Source organism: Scatophagus argus, chromosome 9 (assembly GCF_020382885.2).
Source record: "Scatophagus argus isolate fScaArg1 chromosome 9, fScaArg1.pri, whole genome shotgun sequence".
Taxonomy (NCBI): Eukaryota; Metazoa; Chordata; class Actinopteri; family Scatophagidae; genus Scatophagus; species Scatophagus argus.
In genome coordinates this window covers 6,402,703-6,423,463 of record NC_058501.1, presented here as the reverse complement: position 1 = coordinate 6,423,463, position 20,761 = coordinate 6,402,703, and the positions used below count along the sequence as shown (strand labels likewise).

Below are 20,761 nucleotides of genomic sequence, written 5' to 3'. Positions count from 1 at the left end.
TGTGTTGTCACTTGTGATGTTTTTGATCAGACAGGTCTGTTATGGGAGAGGATATGCGTGAACAGAAACAAAAGTTAAAAGTTCGACTTATGTAAGACTTGTGTTAAGAATACTGGAGAAGACTGGGAGAGCCCAAGTGTCTTCATTTGCACAAGATGTTCACATAAATTAATAAAAGGAAAAATATGAACCCAAGTGCAACCAAGCAGCATTCTCATGACGGCTCATCTTACGTAAAAGCTTTCTTCGCCTGTATTTTCAGACATCCCTTGGGTTGTGGGTCTGACAATGTAAAGTGCATTCGATCCACTTTACTGGGATCTCTCAGAAGCTGTAAAATGCTGTCTGTGCCCTTATTCCAGTAAAAACTGGGTCAGTGCCAGAGCAATAGCAAATGCCTTCTTTAGCCATTACGCAACATCTAGTTATATTCGATGGAAATGAAAGAGAAAAAAAGCTGATTAAATGAACTAACCTTTGGCAGCTTTACTCCATTTTCAACTCCGCCACATGGTGGTGTATCTTAAATTGCATAACCACAACCTCTCAGTTTATGAGGTGTCAGACTAATGAATCATCAGATGCCATAATCCCCACACTAGTCTGTAGATGCTTGATTAAAATGAGTGGGCAGCAGTGGTTGTAAGTCAAACCATCTGAGAATATACCGGTCCAGTAAAATCAGTATATCTGACTCTGAAGCCTTTTAGGACAATTATTCACCCAAATAGCTTGTTCCCTTTTCTGAAGACTCACAATGTGCAATGTCTCTTTTAGAAAGTGGGTCAGTCTCTGAGAGGTTTTGGCAGGCAGTGTCCCCAGACAGATGGGAGTAAGATGATTATTAACGGGGGTCAGATGAGTGATCGCAGCTGTCCGTCAGTCCAGGTTAAAGGCCACCTCAGTGTCAGCCATTATAAAATAGAGTCTATGCTAGCAGCTATGTGAGGCTGCACTGAGATACAGTAGTGCTTCGAGAATGGTAATCAGCATGCTAAAATGCTCACAATAACCATGCTAACATGCAGCTGATTAGCAGGTATGTTTACTACAAAGCATGTCGGCATGCTAATATTTATTAGTTAGAACTAAACGTAGCCGAGACTGAAAGGAATGACGTTGGTTAGCATGCGATTGGTCGGTAAACAAAAAATAGAAGGAATTTAAATTTTAACCAAATCCGAAAAAATCTAGATCACCAAAGTTATTACAAGTGATTGTGATCAAATGTCATCCTATCCATCAAACAGATGAACAGAACGGAACAGAAGAACAGCCAAAACATGAAACTCTTGATGGCACCAGAGGAAAGTCATGAGGACTTATCCTCAGGGGACTGTGAACGACTGTGCCAGATTTCACGGCACTCAGTCCATATACTTTCTGAGAGATTTCAGTCTGGAATAGAAAAAAAGGAGAGACTGACCAGCACTGCCACCCATAGAGTTATACCACTAGCTTGTATAATACACTAATATGTCATGTAACTGAAATGATGCCCCTACTACAATATTTCAAATAGTGTTTCCCAAATTACACATCAGGCAGCAGACGCATGATCAAACTTATTCACATCTAGAGGTATGAATCAAATAGTTTAATTAAAAACCTGTGTAGGACTAATAGAGCAGGCATACAATCTGCCAAACCTTCTGGACTGATTGAGCCTGTGAACTCATTTGTGCTCAACCACGTCAAGTGTTATTACATGAGGTCTTACACATCAATGGGAAGAAATGGTTGAGGAACAAAAAAAGCTCTCTGTGATTCATTTTGGAAAACTTAAATGTGCAAAATGACAAAAAGAACCACATGCAGCTTTTCTTAAAGGAAAACAATGGGAAATGAGCATTTCCAAAGAAAACACAAACCACACAGTTGACTGAATTCCCTTAAAATAAACACCTGCATTGAATTAAATTCTTACATCTTATCATCCACTAATCAATCATTTCATCGTTTGAGTTTTAACAGAATTGACAACTCTGAGTGTTTCCATAAATCACTAACATTTAACCAGTATTTCTTTAGAAGCGTCAAGCAGCTTGTTTTACAACTCTAACATTCAATACAGAAATCTGCCTCTCTTACCCCCACCTGAGTCATTTATCAGACATCATGACCAGAAACATTTTGTGTCATGTTTGCACATTTAAATTTATATGGGCCTTTCTTCACTGCCAATGTTTCCATGGCAACTGGTTGACTATTGGCACTGGTACAAATATTTTCAACACCGACTGGTAAGTTCATTATAATGATACATGCCAGAATACTCAGTCAAAACCATTAGCCTTAGATTTTCAGATGAGAAAAGGAACCAAAATTTATTTATCCTCTTCTCTGCTGCCAACATAAACAGTCTGAGATTACTATGGTGATGACGATCCATGTTTTATAAAGACAATGAGTGTATCATATATTTAAGAGGAAAGTACCATTCCCTCCCTCAAAAAAAAATTACATAAATGCCATGATCACTGGACATTTTCAAAAGCTGCAGGAGAATGAATGGCAGATCAGTTGCTATGAGATTACCATAGGGACCCACAGCTATCATTTATAGTTAGGATAGAGTCTAGTCTATGGTCATTTACCCATCCATTGAAAGCCTTCTGCCTCCATTTTAATTTAGATTTCCAGTGTGGTAAGGGCTGCACAGCACAGGGAGATCATGTGAAATATCAAGTAACATTCATTAGTAAATTTAAAAAAATTCAGACAATGAAAATCATAAATATAAAAACACAAGAACCAAGCAAACCGAGAGATGTCACTGGTATACAGCGATGCTTAAAATTACTTACACTCCTTTGTCCTTCGAGGTTATGAACATGACAAAGAAAAGGAATGGCACCCCCTATTTCAGTTTTAAAAGGTAGCGCAGGTACCTGTTTATTTACAAATGTTCCTGGGAAAAAAACAAATCAGAACATTTTTTTAAACTACCTGACAGATTTAATCAGATTCTAAATGGCGCCTTCTAACGCTGCATCTAACGATAAACCTAAGATGAACTGGATCGTAGAAATACAGCTCAGCCTTGAAGACCAAAATGACCTTGCCACATGAACAGCAAGTACACCAGGTGCGTTATCTGCTCAAGAATGATGCATTTTTACACTGCTGCAGCTGGAAAACAGACTAAAATGGCTGCTGGTGGAAATAGGGTGGAGTGAGAGGACAGTTTGCTAACAGATAAGTAATGCAGGGTGATAATCCTGGTTGGCCTGATGATTTTAAAGACAGAGGAACAAATGATTTAGTGTCTTTGCCCCAGCCCTATCCCTTTGGCTCAAAATTGAGCATTCCTAAAATGTTACGAGAGCTTGACAGCAATCTTCTGCTCCTTCTTCATCATCCTTTGAGCCTCTTTCTCCATCTTCTTCCTTTGCTGCTCCATGGAGCGCTTTTCTCTTTCAGCCATCTTCTGCTGTCTGTTAAACAAAGCCAAGACAAACACAGGATGGCAAGCAATGTCAGTACAGCACACATCAATGGAAGCTGGGACAGCAGGGAGTGAGGAAAACAAAACCTTGCTCCTGTGTGTCGAAATAACACCCACACTGACATCTGCTGGCCATTATGTGAACTGACACAACGACCACAGAAAAAAGAACGTGAGCTGTCAGTATCATTTTTTTCTTTTCGTAATTAGGTAGGTGGCCAAGAGGCTTATTTTAAGTGTTCTTTATATCTTCATTTCAACAAAACCTACCTTCCCATAAGACTGATAGTAATATTGTCTACCAATTGATTTAAGTAGTAAAAAGGCAACCTTAAGCTAAACTGTTTTATAAACAGCCTGGTGCATTATTAATAGTGAAGTAAAAAATCTGGATAAACTGGTATTATAGCACATCTACTTATTGTACACAGGGACAGATCTATTCTTGAAATGTTACCTGAGGACCTCCTCCGCCTCCCAGGCAGCATCAGACTCGTCCTCCCAGGCATTGGTGTCCTCCTGCCAGTTATCCATTTCTCCTAGTTCAGCCTGGACAAAACAAAAAACCAAGACAGTTACTTTGGACGTTTCCTTTAGCGATAACAGAAACGGTATGGAAGACGCCAAATATTTCATACTGTTGCATTCCTACTTTCCAAATCAGTGGCCAGTTTATTTTCTAGTTGATTGCTCCTGAAGAGCAATGGTTGCAATCTAACCTGCATGCATCACAGAGGAGGAGTTAGTGAATGACCTTTGACAGCAAAGCTGTATGTCTAAACACATCTGACACAAGCTAGTATCTCATGAAAACTGAAGGATTTTGTTACATCTCTGCTCCATTAATGTGTATATTAATCACTTTTAAATGATTAATATTATATTAGAATTTTATTTGGCTCAGTAGGATGAATAAAAAGTTGTCGTTTGCTCACTTTATCATTTGACAATATGACTGATAATATCAGTGTGTTCTTACATTCAAGTCTTTAAGTTCAAGTTCTTCAAGTTTTTTAAAATTCAATTTAATGTCAATTCAATTCAGTTTATTTATATAGCGCCAATTCACAACAAAAGTCATCTCATGACACTTTCCAATTAGAGCAGGTCTAGACCAAACTCTTCAATTAAACTGTAATACAAAGAACCCAACATTCCTCCTTGAGCAAGCACTTGGCAACAGTGGAGAGGAAAAACTTCCTTTTAGAAGGCAGAAACCCCAGAGCAGAACTTAAACATTTTCTCCTTCAATCTGGACACACACTTTCAGGGTCCAGTTTCTATTTGTTTTTTTACATACATGTTTACATGTTTATTATGTGATGCGATTGTACAAAATGCATGACCACGTATTTGGACTGAGCTACATTTTATTTTATACTACCCTGTATTAGAAACTCTGCTTTGTCCTAAACCTCTCAAAACACAAAAATCTGTACAAAAGTGTGTTCCTCACACAACCTGCAACTTACTGAGGGTGGACTGAAGGCCATCATATCCTGTGAGGCTGCCAGTCTGCTGGAGAAACCTGCTGAGCCATCAGGCACCAAGTAGTTCAAAGGCTCCCTTTTCTTCAACAAGATCTGCAAACCAGAGAAACATTGGCTGAAACTTCAACTGAAGCACTGTGATGCATTATGATTCCACTATAGACACAGATTTACAAATTTTTATATTAAATTTTCACTACATTCAAGGAATTTACCCTGCAATTCCACATATCATTAACTACTAAGATTATTTTGTATACTAAGACTATTTTGTACATTAATCCAAGAGGAAATAGACATGACACTGCAGTTTGGCAGCTATACTAAAGCTTTAACAGCTTTACGTAGCCAACAGCTAAGAGCAGCGGCTCCCAACAGTATCTGAGGGGTTCTGTCTTTGTGCTTTCTTAATTCTACAAAACACATACTGATGAGCTTGGAAGCGAACAAGAAATAATGTGTAAATTAGAGTCTGTGTTTTCAAGATCAGGTGGACAGAACTCACCTGAAACAAAGGCTAACCCCACAAATAACATAAAAATCAATAGACTTAAGAAATAAATCATTACAGGTTTGTCACATTTTAAACAACAAATGCCACAATTCAGTTGATCACAAGATGCGTCATGAGCTGGCTGATATGATTATTTTCGGGACCGATACCGATCAGTGATCACAGCCCATTTGGATCTGTAACACTTTTGCAGTAAAAATTTATTTCCCAGTGTCTAAATTTAAACTATCCATTGAAATGTAACTAGGAACAATGTACTCAAGAACTGTAATTAAGTGCTGCGCTTTAGTAAAATTTTCAGGTATGTTCAATATTTAAATTTTCTGCTTCTTCACACTTCCATTCTACTACATTTGGGAGGCAAATATTAGACTGTTTACTCCACTACATTTATTTGATAACTTTCGGCTTTATTTACTTTGCAAATTCATATCAATCAGTGTTGACATTAAAGCAGTCAGTGCTATGGACAGGATACTGAGTGAGACCACAGAGTGGTGACTACAGACAGGGGGAGGGTGGTGCATCACAGCCAAAGTAGCGCATTCTAAAATAAATTTATGTTATGTTGTCTGCAATCAGAAAATAATAAAAAAAAGAAGGCCGATACTATTGAATATTGGATCGGTCAATCTGCAGTCAAGTTTACCACCTTGGCATAGAATTTTCTAAGAGAAAACCTGCATTGTTAGAAAGCTTATAATTTCCAATCATTGTGTTAAGGAAAACACATCAAGCAGTAGTGTCCATAAAAAAAACAGCAAAGAACCAAACTTGCTAAAATGTCAGAGAATCCCTTTAATTAAATATCTTACCATTTCTAATCTGCGATGTAAAGCCAGAGATACAAATGACAAATGTCACCAACAAACATTAAGTAGGTCATTCATTTTGTATTGGCTTGGTAACACTGGACCAGCTGCACTGTCTATGGACATACCTTTTGTGTTTTCCTGATGGTAGGAGCCATGTCTTTAAAGTAGTCAGGTTCTTCATCTACATCGTTGGCTGAAGGGGAAACATTTCCGTTGCCACCTTCAATCTTAATACTTGTAGGAGCCTCTTCATCCCAAGAGCTCCATTCTTCAACCTCTGGCTGTGTAGACAGGGCAACAAAATGTTTAAAGTCAATTTTAAATGCGTGAAATCCAAAGCAGATGTTTATTTATCTGTAGAAGCAAATACAGGCACGTTTAGTCCACTGATTACATCTGTTGTTTTACTTTTCAAGTACTGAACACTTGGATCTGAACTTCTTGGGCAGGTGTTGTTTACTGACGCAATACTAACCTGTTTTGGTACTGATGATGAAAAATCCACTGTTGTCGGAAGAGTTATTTGATCACCACTGAGCTTGCGGCCCCTACCACTCCTGCACAGGAATACAATAAAATAAGTTAAAAGGGACTAATTTAATGTTGTTAATAGCAGCAACTGATTGTCATGAAACACAAGATCTCTTCAGTGAGGAGAGACTGATTTGCTGCCAATTTAGCGTCACAGACACTCACACCTTACAACATGGATTGAGACCCCTTCTGAATCACTGTACTGTAGTGGTAAATCAGCATGCATGTGATCCTTCAAGCAATGACGTGCTTTGCCTTACAACAACATGTATCATGGGTGGCAGTGAGAAAGTAAAAGCTACTACAAACTCATTAATAAAACATCTGTTTAGTCGTGGATTAGATGTGTGCAACAAAGGTAACCTTTTCAATGTATTCATGTTTACCTATAAGCAAAGCTCTTGATGAAAGAGCAAAGTATGTATCAGGGGTAGTGAACATTGCTTTTTTTATACTCACCTGCATATTAACCTTTTCAAGAAAGAAAGTAAGCTGGCTAAACATGTGCAGATCTTGAACAGACGGAACTGAGTGATGGCCATGATGAAACTGAGCTGTTGGGGCAAAAACAACATTTTAGTGTTTAAATTTACAATGGCACACGTGTGTCTTGTTTTGCTCCATAGTATCAGCAAGTCTCCACTACATCAATATTTACGCAAGGTAACATAAAACTGAGAATAGTTGCTGGTGTTTATGAACGTTACGTATAAACAACAGGTCATTTTATCATAATCTGCATAGCCGTGACACTGGTCACCTAAATGCCACGTTACCCCACTTTTGAGTTAACATTTTGCATTTTAAATAGACTGTGTGCAAATTTTAATAACTTACGCAATGAACTTAGTTAAACACCATTAAACGCAATATCAATATTGTTTTGTTTGATAACGTTACGCAATTTTCACAAAAGAACAAAAAGATCGAAGAAGGCTGCATGTAAAATAGTTCTACCAACATTAACGTTAAATTAAAGCAACTAAATTATGTCTTCATATTAGATTATTGGACGTTTTAGCTGTCATACAAATAGGTACTCACCTTACAATATGTCAATACAGCGTATGTGAAGCAGCTGCTTTATTTCTGGGAGGCAGAAGAGACAAATTCATTTATTTGCTAACCGCTGCTTGCTAGCTTAGCCCACAGGAAAACATGACATTTATGAATCCTTTAATTGTCTTCGCAAGCCGGCACATTGGCAGTGACAAATTACATCGCTGTCATGTCAAAACCATGCATTTAACAGCCGTTCACTCCAGTGTTGTTTCATGGCAAAACTCCTAAATTGTGTCGTCTCTCATCTCAGTCCCGTGGCTGCCATCTTTGAGCTGGGAGGAACAGGAACAGGGAAGTACAGCGTGGTCCTGCTGCATTAAAAGACTGTCGGAAATTGAGGGAGCAATACTATTTATAATTTTCCTGTAGAGCAACTCAAGATTGTAGTCTAAGTCGTTTCCAAGCCATACATTGTATTTTCAGGTGTATTTATATATATATTGTCGTGTGATGTAACTCACACAAAACATGCAAGTGCATCAAAACAACAGAGGAACACATCTCAGCATTGGTCCCTCTTTTTTGGCAGACTGTTATACTAAGATCACTAAAATGATTCGAATTCATATATTGTTGAACTGTTTGTAATGCTTATGGCACTGTAATGGGTTGACAAGATGAGATCAACCATGATATACATATGTAGTGACTTGGGATCAGGATCTGCTTAGGTCAAGGTAGGTAAGATGCAGGAGAACTAACAGGAATGATTATGTGATTATTATTATTGTTATTATGTCTCATGAAAAAGAGACAGTAGAGAATATTCTAGCAATAAGGCAGAAAACATACAGAAAGACAAGTGATGAACATACTTTGGGAAAACAGGGTAGATGGTGACCAGTTTGAAAGTGCATTAAGAGATTGGCAACAGTGTGAAAGGATGCCTTTTGTTTAGTGAGAACTACTGGATTTACTATGCAACACTCAAGAAAACTTCCACACTTGGAGCTTTTACAGAAAGGAAATGCTGGAGAAAAAGTGCAAGGTCTGTTGAGAAAAGGCTTTCAGGCCCACTCAGAGTCTAGAATCAGTAAGCTAATTTTATTCGTGAATGGGATAAGGGCTGTGGAAGAACCTTTCTTTCTTTTTTTAATCTAGAACGTGTGACAAGACAATTACGCTTTATTTTTAATCCAGTAGATGGCGATAATGCAGAATTTTTTTTAATGCAAACCTGAAGTAAAAAAAAAATAGACGAAGAATATACGTCATCACCACAAGCTGTCCAATCAACCAGCGACTTGGACGGAAGTGGCATATTTGAAAACTGGCAGTTGAAGTGGAGCTTTTCCCTGCCCCATAGAAAAGGAATTCTTGACAGCGTAAACACGGTGAGTTGACTTTGAATAGGAATATTGTGTTTTAATGTTATCGAAGATGCACGAATATATGTTTAACTTCTTGTAAGTTTATGCGATCTATAGGGGAACCAGTTTGCAAACTCTGTTTTCGTTAATACCGTTAACAACATGTCAGCTAACGTTACTCAGCTAACTGAGCTAACTCAAACTGTAAACACGAAAGAGTACGATCAGTTGTTTTTGAATGGATGAACCGTGTCCTGTAGTCTGTCTTTAATACGCCACTGAAACTATTTGTTGCCTTATAGCAAGTATAGATATCAAGTATCTCTAATGAAGTTAAATCAGTAACGTTGCTTTCGCTCACAGCATGAAGAAATGATCCACAGCTGATAGCCTATTACAATTTAACATTTGAGATTGTCTTAACATTACTCTGTTTACCACATCCTTGCTGTTATGCTAAATCTTACTTAAAACGTCACTGGCTCAAGTCATGTGTGTTAATAATGCGCATAGGCACACTGAATAGGGAATCATTAAATGGTCTTTCCTTTTTAACGGATTGTAGTGGGTCGGAGTGTGTTCATTCAGTAGTACTTGCGTAATCTTATCTGGACTAATGTGATGTTTCTACTCCTCAATTTCAGATGGAGGAAGAGGAGCATACAGACAGAAAGCAACAGCTTGCAATGCTTTATCAAAAACTAAACAAAATCAAAAAGTATCTTAATGAAGGTAATGACATGCTCAGTAGTTCTCACACTGTAACATCCATCTATATATATTAGTGTCATAGGTCCACGTGTCATAAAGTCATTACGATACCTTGCATTTGTTACAGATGACACGGACAATATTAACCAGGTTATCAGCTCCAATTCACCAGAATCATGCCTCTCATATTTGATGGACCTGGAGAAGAAGGGGGACCCTCACATGGATCATAAACACCTCACCAGACTTATTGACTTTTATACCAGAGTGTTCTCCAATATGCCACTGGGGAAACACTGCGAGAATGAGAGCTATGCTAGGATGTTGGTCAGATTTGCAGAGCTAAAAGTGTGAGTAGCCAAATGTGTATTCTGTGTTCATCAGTAAATAAGGTAGACTGGACTAAAAAAACAACAAAACAAAACATAAAATGTGTATTATATAAAAAATATATGTGCTTTTAAAATAAATGATATATTTTTCCCGTTTTTCTTTTATTAGCATTCAGGATGTCAATGAGGCAGAAGCCAATTTCAATGTGGCAAGATCTCACTGCCAGAGATTTGCCTTTGTTCACATTGCACAGGCACAGTTTGAACATTCTCAAGGTAGAGATATGAAGTTTTTGTCAGTCTTGTACTTAACATATTCAACATAAACATATTCTTATGATATGTTATCTGGGGTACTTCAGTATCTGCTATATTATCTTAACAGGCAACACAAAGAGAGGCATTTATATATTACAGAATGCTATTGAACTGGGTGCCAAACCAAGGGAACTGCTGGAGGCGGCCTTACAAAGCATGCAGACGGGGAAAACACAACTAATTTGTTCAGAGGATAAGGAAAATGTTCCATGTAAGTATTGATTTATGCTTTATCCCTTGATATTACAGAGTTGTAAAAAAAATTACTTGTATATTATCATATGATATAAGTAATGCCTCACTGTCTAATTTCTGACATTTTGCTGTGTTTTCTGCCAGCATTGTTGAACAGTAATCTGCACGATTCTGTCAAAAAAGGCTCGGCATTCCAAAAAGTAAGCCGAATATCAGACGGGACAGGTGACTTGCAGCTCTCCAGTATTTTTAGTTCAGGGTAAGAATAAAACGACGGCTTTTAGCAGTTAATGAGGCCTCTGTTTGATGGAATGTTAAGTTATGTTCGTGTTGATCTGTTGCCCACAGGACAGAGCCATTCAGTGGATCATCAGAAGACCAGCTGCCAGGCTGGAGGTCTGGATCTCACCGCAAGAGAGCAGTTGGCATTGTGAGAGAGTTTAATCCTTTTTGTTTTTTTTTACAATTCACTTGAGAGTGTTTTTTTTTATTTTTTCAAAACTGTGTTCTGACCTTTCGTATTCCAGCCAGGGAGAGTTCCCATAGTACCTTTCTCTATCCCTGAAAAGGATGGTGATGACTTTGAGGGGCCCTCAAAGAGAAGTGATGCATCAAGCCACAACAGTTTGTCCAGGTACTTTTCTATATATGCAAACATTTATTTCTAGAAGGCTTGTTCTCATGATGTCATCCTGCTGAGAAAAGCCAAGGTCCCTTGGGTGGACAGCAGGTCCTGTGTGTCACTTAAGAAAACAGTCATGGAGACCATACAAATGTTTGAGTTAAATCAAACAATTTTACACAGATTTTGTTAATAATACGTTTTCTTGACATCTTTTGAAATACTGCTTTTGTTTTGTGATGCAAACTGCTGAGAGACTACAGGGCACCCTGGGAATTGGCACCAGTGTAATGTGAGACGTTTTCTGATTTGTTAAAGCCGTGTTAGCTTCGCATGTAAATGCTTGAATGTGTGCTAACTGATTTCAAGTGTTGTTGATACTTAATTTGTTTTTCTAAGGCAAACATCTGGTTCAAATGTGAACCCAGGATTTGGGCTTTCATCCATGAAGAAAAATGCTGTTGATACAGAACTTCAGGTGAGTATAAACAAGCCACAGTAGTTAAGGTCTAGCAATGTCAGAATCAACAGTCAGTAATTTTGATTATTAGTAGTTCGTTAGGCAGAGGTGAAGGGCTTGGGTTAAATGGATAATTCAGACCAAAATCAAAAATACATGTTCTTCCTTTTACCTGTGATGCAGTTTATCCATCTAGATTGTTTTGGTGTGAGTTGCCATGTTTTGGACTTCAGCTGTAGAAATGTCAGCCTTCTCTCTCTGATACAGTGGAAGTAGATTGCACTTTTTTTGTGGTGTTCAAAGTGCCAAAGACACATTTGAGAAACTCTACAGTAGTATCTCATGATAGTGAAATGTGTAAAATACACATTTTTGATTTTGGGTCAAACTATCCCTTTAAAGAAGGAAGTGTAATATCCTCCAGTTATATCTCTGTGTTCTCAGCCACAAGCTCTCAGCCCAGAGAATTGCCCTTGGGAGGACCAGGCAGCTGTGGACTCCACCACCACAGTCCTGCACACAAGGGACACCTCAAGAATGGAAGGTACTTTACAAGCAGACAACATGCTGCATTGAGTATCCTGCAGTTTGTTCAGTAGTCAAAACTTTTTAGGGCTGTGTGAACTGTAATTACCATTTTGTTGACATTAAGTTTCTTCCTGGCAGATGTCACGTACAACTTCGACCAGGTCGTCAATACAAATTCCCCTGAGTCTTGCTGGACGTATCTCATGAACCTGGAAAAACGAGGCAACCCTCATACAGACATCAACCTCCTTAACAAGCTCAAGGACTGTTATTCGAAAGTCTTCTCCAGGTTGCCAATCAGGCAGTTCAGCAAAAATGCCAGCTATGCCAGAATACTGGTCAGATATGCAGAACTCAGAGGGTGAGTGTGGATGAAAACTCTGAATCTGTATTATAGTCTTGGACTTTGTGGTGTGTGTTGGGGGGTTGTTTAACTGTGGGTGTAGTTAGCATTGGGTAGTGCAGTAAGAAAAGATTGTGATAATATCCACAGCATTATCTTTATCAAAGTGCAATCATATTTACTGAAAAAATTATATTGTAAGCATTTGTAAGTCAAATGATTTTTTTGGTGTTTAACTCCTAGCTTATCCTACACTTATTAATTATATAGTCAATATATTATTTATGTATTGAAGGCCTCTATTTCTTAACATCCAGACATGACAGTGAACCCTAATATGTCACTGGCTAATATTATCACACTGCCGTAATGGACGGGAAACAAAAGTATCTGTGTGAATATATATATTCTCAATAAGCTTGGAATTTTAACATCAAAGCTTTATCAGATGACTTTTGAGTTTAACCTGGTTATGTTTTTCTTGTGAAGGATTGAAGATCCAGATGAAGCCCAAGACCACTTTATAGTTGCAAGGTCCAACTGTAAAGGCTTTGCCTTTGTCCACATTGCACATGCCCAGTTTGAAGTTTCACAAGGTAGTATTGCTTTGTCTGATATATGGAATAGACTAACACATACCAAATGCACACATTTTCTACCTTCTAAGTGCATATTTCATAGAATACATGTGGGTCTGTTTTGGGGTCTTAAGAATTCTAAAATGAATAGCAGGTGGTCGTTACAGATGTGTCACTGTTCTAATACTTTTACAACCTCTAACTTTGTGTAGTCAGCGAAGTGAATACTTGTTTAGCCAGGATGTCTCTAAAATATAGTGAAATTCAAATATTTTTTTTTCCTCTTTTCCTTTTAAGGTAATGTGATGAAAGCAACTTCAATTCTACACAAAGCCCAGGCATTAAATTCCAGGCCAGCAGAGCTCCTCGAGATGGCCATACGTAACCTGAAGGCTGGGGAGAAACGGCTTGTCTCCACCAGGGAGGAGGAGCACCACACAGGTACAGATTCACTGAGGCGCCTTTCACTGTTAGGGCCCCGACACGCCGAGCCAAGGGTTGGACATCGGCGAGTGTGAGCGCAGTCGTTAAATGGCTGTGGCATTTTGGCCAATTGAGCATGTTGAATCTGTGGTGGAGCCCATTGGTGAGAGAAATCACTCTGATTGGCTGCTCGTCTAAGCAAATCAGAGCACAAAAAGAGAAACAAAGGTAGCAAATGCCCGAGAAGGATCTCGTCAATTTCATCTTCACATAAATATTATCACAACCACGTCAATATGAAGTGAAGCAGTTTAAGGCCAGTTGACCAGTTTTCCGGTTTCTCATTTTTGTAAGTTGAATGCAGACTAGTGTCACTTCCCGGTATGGAGAGTTATTTTCTCACAAGCAGACCCATAATGCAGGTATTATTAGGTCTTCATCGGCTGTAGCCTTTGCAGTGTGTACAATGAAACCTTAGTGAAATTTTGTCCACTTTCTGTTGTTTTTCTTGTAGATTTGCAAACAGGTTTTCCACCAAGTGCATCCACTTATGCAGGAAACCAGGAACTTCACCTCCCTGCTCGGGTCCCTGTGAGCCGATCAGTGGAACAGCCTAAAGCTGCCAGCAAGGAGCTCATATCAGAGTGGAAGATGCCAACTTTTGTCAACCGGCATGTTTCTCCAGAGGTCTGGTGACAGCATTTACACACTTTTATATTCTGTGTAATGCATTTAGACTTACTATTTCAAATGTTTCTTAAAAAATAATTACAAACCTTAAATTAATTGTTGTTGTCACTATGCGGGAGGGCATATCTGCAGGTATGACAACATAGTTTCCTGATGTAATGTTGTTTCTTTTAGTTTATCGCTACCTTTCAATTATCAAATCAAATTCTGTTTTAGTCTCAAAACATTAAACTCATGCTGATCAAATATTCCATTTTTCTTTCGTCCTAGGATAAACGTACCACTCCCCCTGACCCCAGACCTGTTCCTCGTGTGCTGGAGTCACTCCCCACTCCATCCCTCCAACTTCCGTCCAGACTGAACCCACAAACAGTCTGCCAGACACCAAACAACTGCAGAAACCCCTCTGCCAACAGGTATTATCTTGGATTGAGAAACTGTCTTGTTTATACCATGATAAAACCTGCTCACTCATACCTCCACCTTTCTTCCCCTAAGCTTTGTTACTCCTGTTGTAAAGAGAGGCCCTGAAGTGTCTTCCTCTGCAGTGACCTCACACAGATTAGGACCAATTCAGCAACCCTTCACACCACTAAACCAAGCACCATGTCCCCAAACTCCACAGGTACTGCACATTCATGCCCTACTTTTTTTCTGACACGTTATCTGACACACTATTTTCTTACTTAGTTTCTGAGGACTTACACTATATTGCCAAAGGTATTCACTCACCCATCCAAATAATTGAATTCAGGTGTTTCAATCACTTCCATACTTCCATGGCCACGGGAGTATAACATCAAGCACCTAGGCATGCAGACTGCTTCTACAATCATTTGTGAAAGAATGGGTCACTCTCAGGAGCTCAGTGAATTTCAGTGTGGTACTGTGATAGAATGCCACCCGTGCAACAAGTCCAGTTGTGAAATTTCCTCACTACTAAATATTCCAAAGTCAACTGTAAGTGGTATTATAACAAAGTGGAAGCGATTGGGAAAGACAGCAACTCATCCACATAAAATGACAGAGCAGGGTCAGTGGATGCTGAGATGCAGAGGTCGCCAACTTTCTGCAGTCAATCGCTACAAACCTCCAAACTTCATGTGACCTTCAGATTAGGTCAAGAACAGTGTGTAGAGGGTTTCATGGAATGGGTTTCTGTGGCCGAGCAGCTGCATCCAAGCCATACATCACTAAGTGCAACGCAAAGCGTGGGATGCAGTGGTGTAAAGCACGCCACCACTGGACTCTAGAGCAGCGGAGACACATTCTCTGGAGTGACAAATCACGCTTCTCCATCTGACAATCTGTTGGACGAGTCTGGGTTTGACGGTTGCCAGAAGAACATTACTTGTCTGACTGCATTGTGCCAAGTGTGAAGTGTGGTGGAGAGGGAATTATGGTGTGGAGTTGCTGTTCAGGAGCTGAGCTTGGCCCCTTAGTTCCAGTGAAAGGAACTCTGAATGCTTCAGCACACCAAAAGATTTTGGACAATTCCATGCTCCCAACTTTATGGAAACAGTTTGAGGATGACCCGCTTCCTGTTCCAACATGACTGCGCACCAATGCACAAAGCAAGGTCCATAAAGACGTGGATGAGCGAGTTTGGTGTGGAAGAACCTGACTGTCCTGCACAGAGTCCTGACCTCAACCTGATAGAACACCTTTGGGATGAATTAGAGCTAAGACTGCGAGCCAGGCCTTCTTGTTCAACATCAGTGTCTGACCTCACAAATGCACTTCTGGAAGAATGGTCAACAATTCCCATAAACACACTTCTAAACCTTGTGGAAAGCCTTTCCAGAAGAGTTGAAGCTGGGATGGAATGGATGTCACCTAGGTGCGTATGCGTGTAAAGGCAGATAAGGATATACTTTTGGCAATATAGTGTATAACGTGTCCATAAACAAGTTTTTCCACAACATCAAACACCTGACATAACTGGTTTGGCAGCAGTAACTTAAGTGTGTCAGGTACAGTCAGTAAGTGACATAATACATTTGAAGGCTTCTTTGTGTGGTCCTTTTTACTGTATAACAGAAGATAACAACTTTTAATCACCATATAAAGAAATCATCCTTTTGCAACCAACAGATTCTGATGTAAAAGAATTGAGATGTAATATGTGTCTAGACTAAACTTTAATGTGAATCTCATTTTAGGCTTCCTTCACTGCTTTGTCAAATGAATCCATTACCATAAAGGGCAAGCAGTTCTTCATACTTAAGATGATTGGACGTGGTGGATCCAGCAAGGTAATACATTAGGAGAAAATCCTTAGCATACATGTCTCAGCAGTCACACACTGTGCTTTTGTTGTTGTTTACATTGATAATTCATGGCTGTTTTTTTTGTTTGTTCATTTTTTTCAGGTCTACCAGGTCCTTGATCACAAAAAGCAGCTTTTTGCTGTGAAATACGTCGACCTTGAGGAGGCTGACGCTCAGACAATAGAAAGTTACAAAAATGAGATTGAACATTTGAACCATTTGCAGCAGTACAGCGACCAAATTATCAAGCTCTATGATTAGTAAGTACATGGCTCCAGAAATCAATATTTCAGTACAATCCACAGGAACCTTAAGTGGTTTTTGTCTTCTTTTTTTTTTTAGTTAAGGTGTTGCAGCATTAAAGTCACATTTGCATACGAAAGGAAGTATATTAGACCATATAACAGAGCTGGAGGTCTACTTGTAATTATGATTTCTGTTAGAAATGCCGTGATGTTGTATTTGTGTTTGCAGTGAAATAACCAACAGCTACATCTACATGCTGATGGAGTGTGGGAACTTGGATTTGAACACTTGGTTGCGAAACCGCAAATCTGTGAATCCCCTGGAGAGGAAATTCTACTGGAAGAACATGCTGGAGGCCGTCCAGACCATCCACAAACATGGTTCTCTTTCTCTAAAACTCTCAATCCCGTTCCATCACCGATTCTCTGTTTGCTAAATGTCACACTAAAATGATCCCAATTTTTGATCATTCCAAATATGTCTTCTGTGCAGGAATTGTCCACAGTGACTTGAAGCCAGCAAATTTTGTCATAGTGAACGCTTCTCTGAAGTTGATTGACTTTGGCATCGCAAACAGAATCCAGCCGGATGTAACAAGTATTATGAAGGATTCACAAGTACGATTTATGATATGTCTAATCTACACCAGCTGCAGATGCTCACTGGGTCTTTGTGGTTCATTTTCATGGATATGCACCATCCAAAATAGATTTTCTTACATTTTGTTAAATATGTGAAATTCTGTGGAAAGCAAAGACCATAAACCATGATTTGTTTGACATACACAGGTTGGAACCTTGAATTACATGCCCCCTGAAGCTATCAAAGACACTTCATCCCAGCCTGGAAAAGCGCGTTCAAAGGTTCTCCTGTTATGTTGATCAAACTTTGGAAACAATCATTTCTAACTGGTGTAAAATCTGATTAAAACTGACTTTTTTTTCCTCCATTCTTTAAAGATCAGCCCCAAAGGTGATGTGTGGTCCCTTGGATGTATCCTGTACTGCTTGACTTATGGGAAAACTCCATTCCAAAGCATCACCAATCAGATTGCCAAGCTGCACGCCATCATCGATCCTTCCCATAAGATTGAATTTCCTGACATCTCGGAGAAGGATTTGCTGGATGTGTTAAAGGTGAGAGGCTGCTCAAGGTCAGCTTTTGTATTAAAGCTGGCATGTTAATTGACCTCTTAAAATTCTACAGGAGACACTTTGTTGGGCTTGAACTTGAGTGACCATACAATTGTATACAGTTCAGCATGAAGTGCCCATAAAATGCCTGTATTTGTACCATATTCCATACAATGAATTGGATGTTTTGTTTTGTTTTTTTTTATTTCTTCTTTTCACCAGTAGAGAAGATCAAAGTGAAAAGAAATCTCTACAATCACTCCATAATAAGTACCAAAATATAGCATTACATATATAACATTAGAGTCTTGAGTTGATCAGTGTCAAAACAATCCCCACTGCACATAGACATCAGTCTTTCAGTGTTAAAAAAAAAAAAACTATAAAAAAATAAAATACTGGTGTAGAAAAATACTTATTTATTTACAGATCGAGGAATGTAGTTGCAACAATTTTAGCACAAGAATTTAAACATACATAAGTAAAACACTGATGCAAGTTAAGCTACAAGTCTATAGACTTAAAATCTTAGAAGTGATACAAAATACAAATGTGCTGTTCTTGTTGTCTGATGGTTCCAGAGGTGCCTGGTACGAAACCCAAGAGAGAGAATTTCTATCGCAGAGCTGCTGGAGCATCCATACCTGCAGCTGAAGCCACAAGCGTCCCCTGAACCAGGTACACAAACACACACAAACTCATCACAGTGTGTGTGCTTGGAAGACATGCGACACTGACCTGACCTCAATTCACCTGTTTCAGAACGTCCATGCAACAGTGATCTGAAGAAGATCCTAACAGACCTGGCAGCCCTCCAGTCTCCAAACAGCATCATCCGAGCTGCCAATGTACGATTTACTTTATAGAATTTTGTTCTCCAGCAATAAGGTTCTTTAAATCAATGTTAACTCTTCCTTTGTGCTTTTCACAGAATCTGGCAAAAATGTGCAGCAGCGGCAGGAAACTGGATGTTGCAGAATGTGCAAAGTCATCCACTTAGCTATCCTGGAAAATGTGATGTGGATACTTTTTCTTTTCTATTTTTTTTTTTTAAACCCTGCTTCAGTTCAGTTTTGTTTAAACCACTTCAGTGCAGTAACAATATTTTTCTGTAGATGTAGAACAAACAAATCTATGTATGTTTGTTTCCTTGAAACAATCTCATTTTTGCTTATATCTGATAATAAATGAAAGTATGCAGTACAGCACTGTCAAATAAACAATACTGTATCCTTAAGAACTGTGGGTTCATCTGTGTCAGCTGATACAAAGGATAAGGAACTGACAAGGTGTGTCCTTTTAGCACATCTTTGAGTGAAGGGCTTGATGTTACTCAGAATACCAAAAATGGTACAGTGTGACACATTGTGGTTTTTGTTTGCTTGGTAGTTTTCAAGCTTTTTCAGTTGTCAATAAATAAATGCCTGTGTATCTTTTCTTAAAAAATCCTCTGCATGGGGAAACAATTTGAGTTAATTGATATACATTAATCTCTGATGACAGCCTCTAGTGACAGTAATATGAATGGAGATAACATTAATAACATGCTGAAATTCTCCCAGTATGCAGATAACTTAAACAGCTGAAGAAAGACAATGCTGCTTGTGTTGGAATTTGCTGCATATAAGCACATTGATGGAAGCAGAACTGAATGAGATTATCTTTTCTTTTTGACAATGCTGGATAACATGTTGCCGTAACCTCTTTACCACGGTCATCCATTGAATCAGTAGAGAGGTAATGTGTCAAATCAAATATAACAGACTTTTGATGACATTAACACTAGAAAGCTACATTGCACCGGTCTCTGAAGTTCTTCTTTCTGGTGTGCATATGCAGCTAAATGCAATGCTGGGAACGACTTGGTAGAGAACATAGATCGCCTAAGCTTGTGTGAAAGGTTTTGCCTTTTTATGTTGCTGATCTTCCATGTTGAGAAATCAAGTAACTCTAGAAAATTAAAAGGTTTTAAATCCTTTTGGCATACCCAAATGGGCAAGGGTCAACCTAAGAAGATCCACAGTACAAAGAAGGCAGTCTATTCAGCTAGATAAAAATGTAACATTACAGTGACTTTTGAGCTGACTGAGGCTGAAGGGGGTAAAAGAGAAAAACTGATTTGTGGAAAGCCGAGGCAATCTTCTACCTATGAACCCAAAACTGAAACTGCAGCTAATGAACGTCGTGAGTTTGGCCACTTAAATTCCTGTGCCTTCCCTACCAAGCACACCACCCTCCCTTTTGACCAATCACAGCCTGTATATTCTCATTGAAGTTAGAGAGCAAAATAAAAGAGTTCTCACTCTGATACTATTACCGAGTGCCATAGAGAGCTGACGTTCGTTTCCCTTCTTTCTACAAGACGGTCAATCTACAAAGGTCTTTTGCGATAAGATAAATTGGTATCTGCTGTAACAGTGCTTAAAATGTTAGTACGATGACATATTAGATTACATATTACAATACATTATAATACATTTATATTTTTGCTGGATACAAAGAAAATAGTTGTTTAATCTTAATCGCTTTATCAATACACTACTTAATTTTAAGTAAAGGTAGACTACCGACAGAAAACTCTATTAGACTGTCACATGTCAGGTTTAAGAAACACAGATGAAAGAAGTCAGATAACACCGATATGTAACCGAGTGGGATTTTAGATAGCTACCAGAATATGATCCAGTTTCTCTCCATTGAGTGAAGCTGTCTGTTCTTTAATAGACGATCTTCACGCTG

The 20,761-nt window shown here is 38.8% G+C and overlaps 2 protein-coding genes across 4 annotated transcripts; one reads left to right on the top strand and one right to left on the bottom strand.

Moving 5' to 3' along the window:
* Positions 1 to 1,582: 1,582 nt before the first annotated feature.
* On the bottom strand, positions 1,583 to 8,178 carry ebag9 (estrogen receptor binding site associated antigen 9). Its single transcript, XM_046399641.1, has 7 exons — positions 7,846 to 8,178; positions 7,261 to 7,355; positions 6,743 to 6,824; positions 6,393 to 6,548; positions 4,921 to 5,031; positions 3,906 to 3,997; positions 1,583 to 3,437 (listed from the first exon to the last, which is right to left on the bottom strand). The coding sequence occupies exons 2-7, from the start codon at positions 7,341 to 7,343 to the stop codon at positions 3,320 to 3,322; spliced, it is 642 nt and encodes a 213-aa protein (XP_046255597.1). The 5' UTR covers positions 7,344 to 7,355; positions 7,846 to 8,178; the 3' UTR covers positions 1,583 to 3,319.
* A 907-nt stretch (positions 8,179 to 9,085) lies between these two features.
* On the top strand, positions 9,086 to 19,259 carry ttk (ttk protein kinase). 3 transcript variants are annotated; one of them, XM_046400461.1, is made up of 25 exons: positions 9,086 to 9,197; positions 9,818 to 9,905; positions 10,012 to 10,234; positions 10,386 to 10,492; positions 10,602 to 10,745; positions 10,913 to 10,988; positions 11,078 to 11,159; positions 11,257 to 11,363; positions 11,751 to 11,829; positions 12,256 to 12,355; positions 12,478 to 12,700; positions 13,172 to 13,278; positions 13,558 to 13,701; positions 14,198 to 14,370; positions 14,644 to 14,789; positions 14,872 to 14,998; positions 16,536 to 16,628; positions 16,746 to 16,903; positions 17,118 to 17,269; positions 17,382 to 17,506; positions 17,678 to 17,752; positions 17,849 to 18,025; positions 18,604 to 18,700; positions 18,785 to 18,870; positions 18,954 to 19,259. In XM_046400461.1, the coding sequence occupies exons 2-25, from the start codon at positions 9,818 to 9,820 to the stop codon at positions 19,020 to 19,022; spliced, it is 2,958 nt and encodes a 985-aa protein (XP_046256417.1). In that variant the 5' UTR covers positions 9,086 to 9,197; the 3' UTR covers positions 19,023 to 19,259. The 3 variants fall into 3 exon arrangements, with proteins under 3 accessions (XP_046256417.1, XP_046256416.1, XP_046256415.1); XM_046400460.1 differs by having other exon boundaries at positions 9,087 to 9,197; positions 10,874 to 10,988; positions 11,257 to 11,354; XM_046400459.1 differs by having other exon boundaries at positions 9,088 to 9,197; positions 10,874 to 10,988.
* Positions 19,260 to 20,761: the final 1,502 nt, after the last annotated feature.

Bases quoted from the DNA above. Each gene is read 5' to 3' on its own strand.
- ebag9 (XM_046399641.1), bottom strand. From the start codon at position 7,343: ATGGCCATCACTCAGTTCCGTCTGTTCAAGATCTGCACATGTTTAGCC. The intron at 6,825-7,260 runs GTGAGTATAAAA...ATTCCTGTGCAG, and splicing joins TTGAAAAGGTTAATATGCAG to GAGTGGTAGGGGCCGCAAGC. The intron at 3,998-4,920 runs GTAAGTTGCAGG...TGTTTTGTCCAG, and splicing joins TGGCCTTCAGTCCACCCTCA to GCTGAACTAGGAGAAATGGA.
- ttk (XM_046400459.1), top strand. From the start codon at position 9,818: ATGGAGGAAGAGGAGCATACAGACAGAAAGCAACAGCTTGCAATGCTT. The intron at 13,279-13,557 runs GTAGTATTGCTT...TTTCCTTTTAAG, and splicing joins CCAGTTTGAAGTTTCACAAG to GTAATGTGATGAAAGCAACT. The intron at 18,871-18,953 runs GTACGATTTACT...TGCTTTTCACAG, and splicing joins GCATCATCCGAGCTGCCAAT to AATCTGGCAAAAATGTGCAG.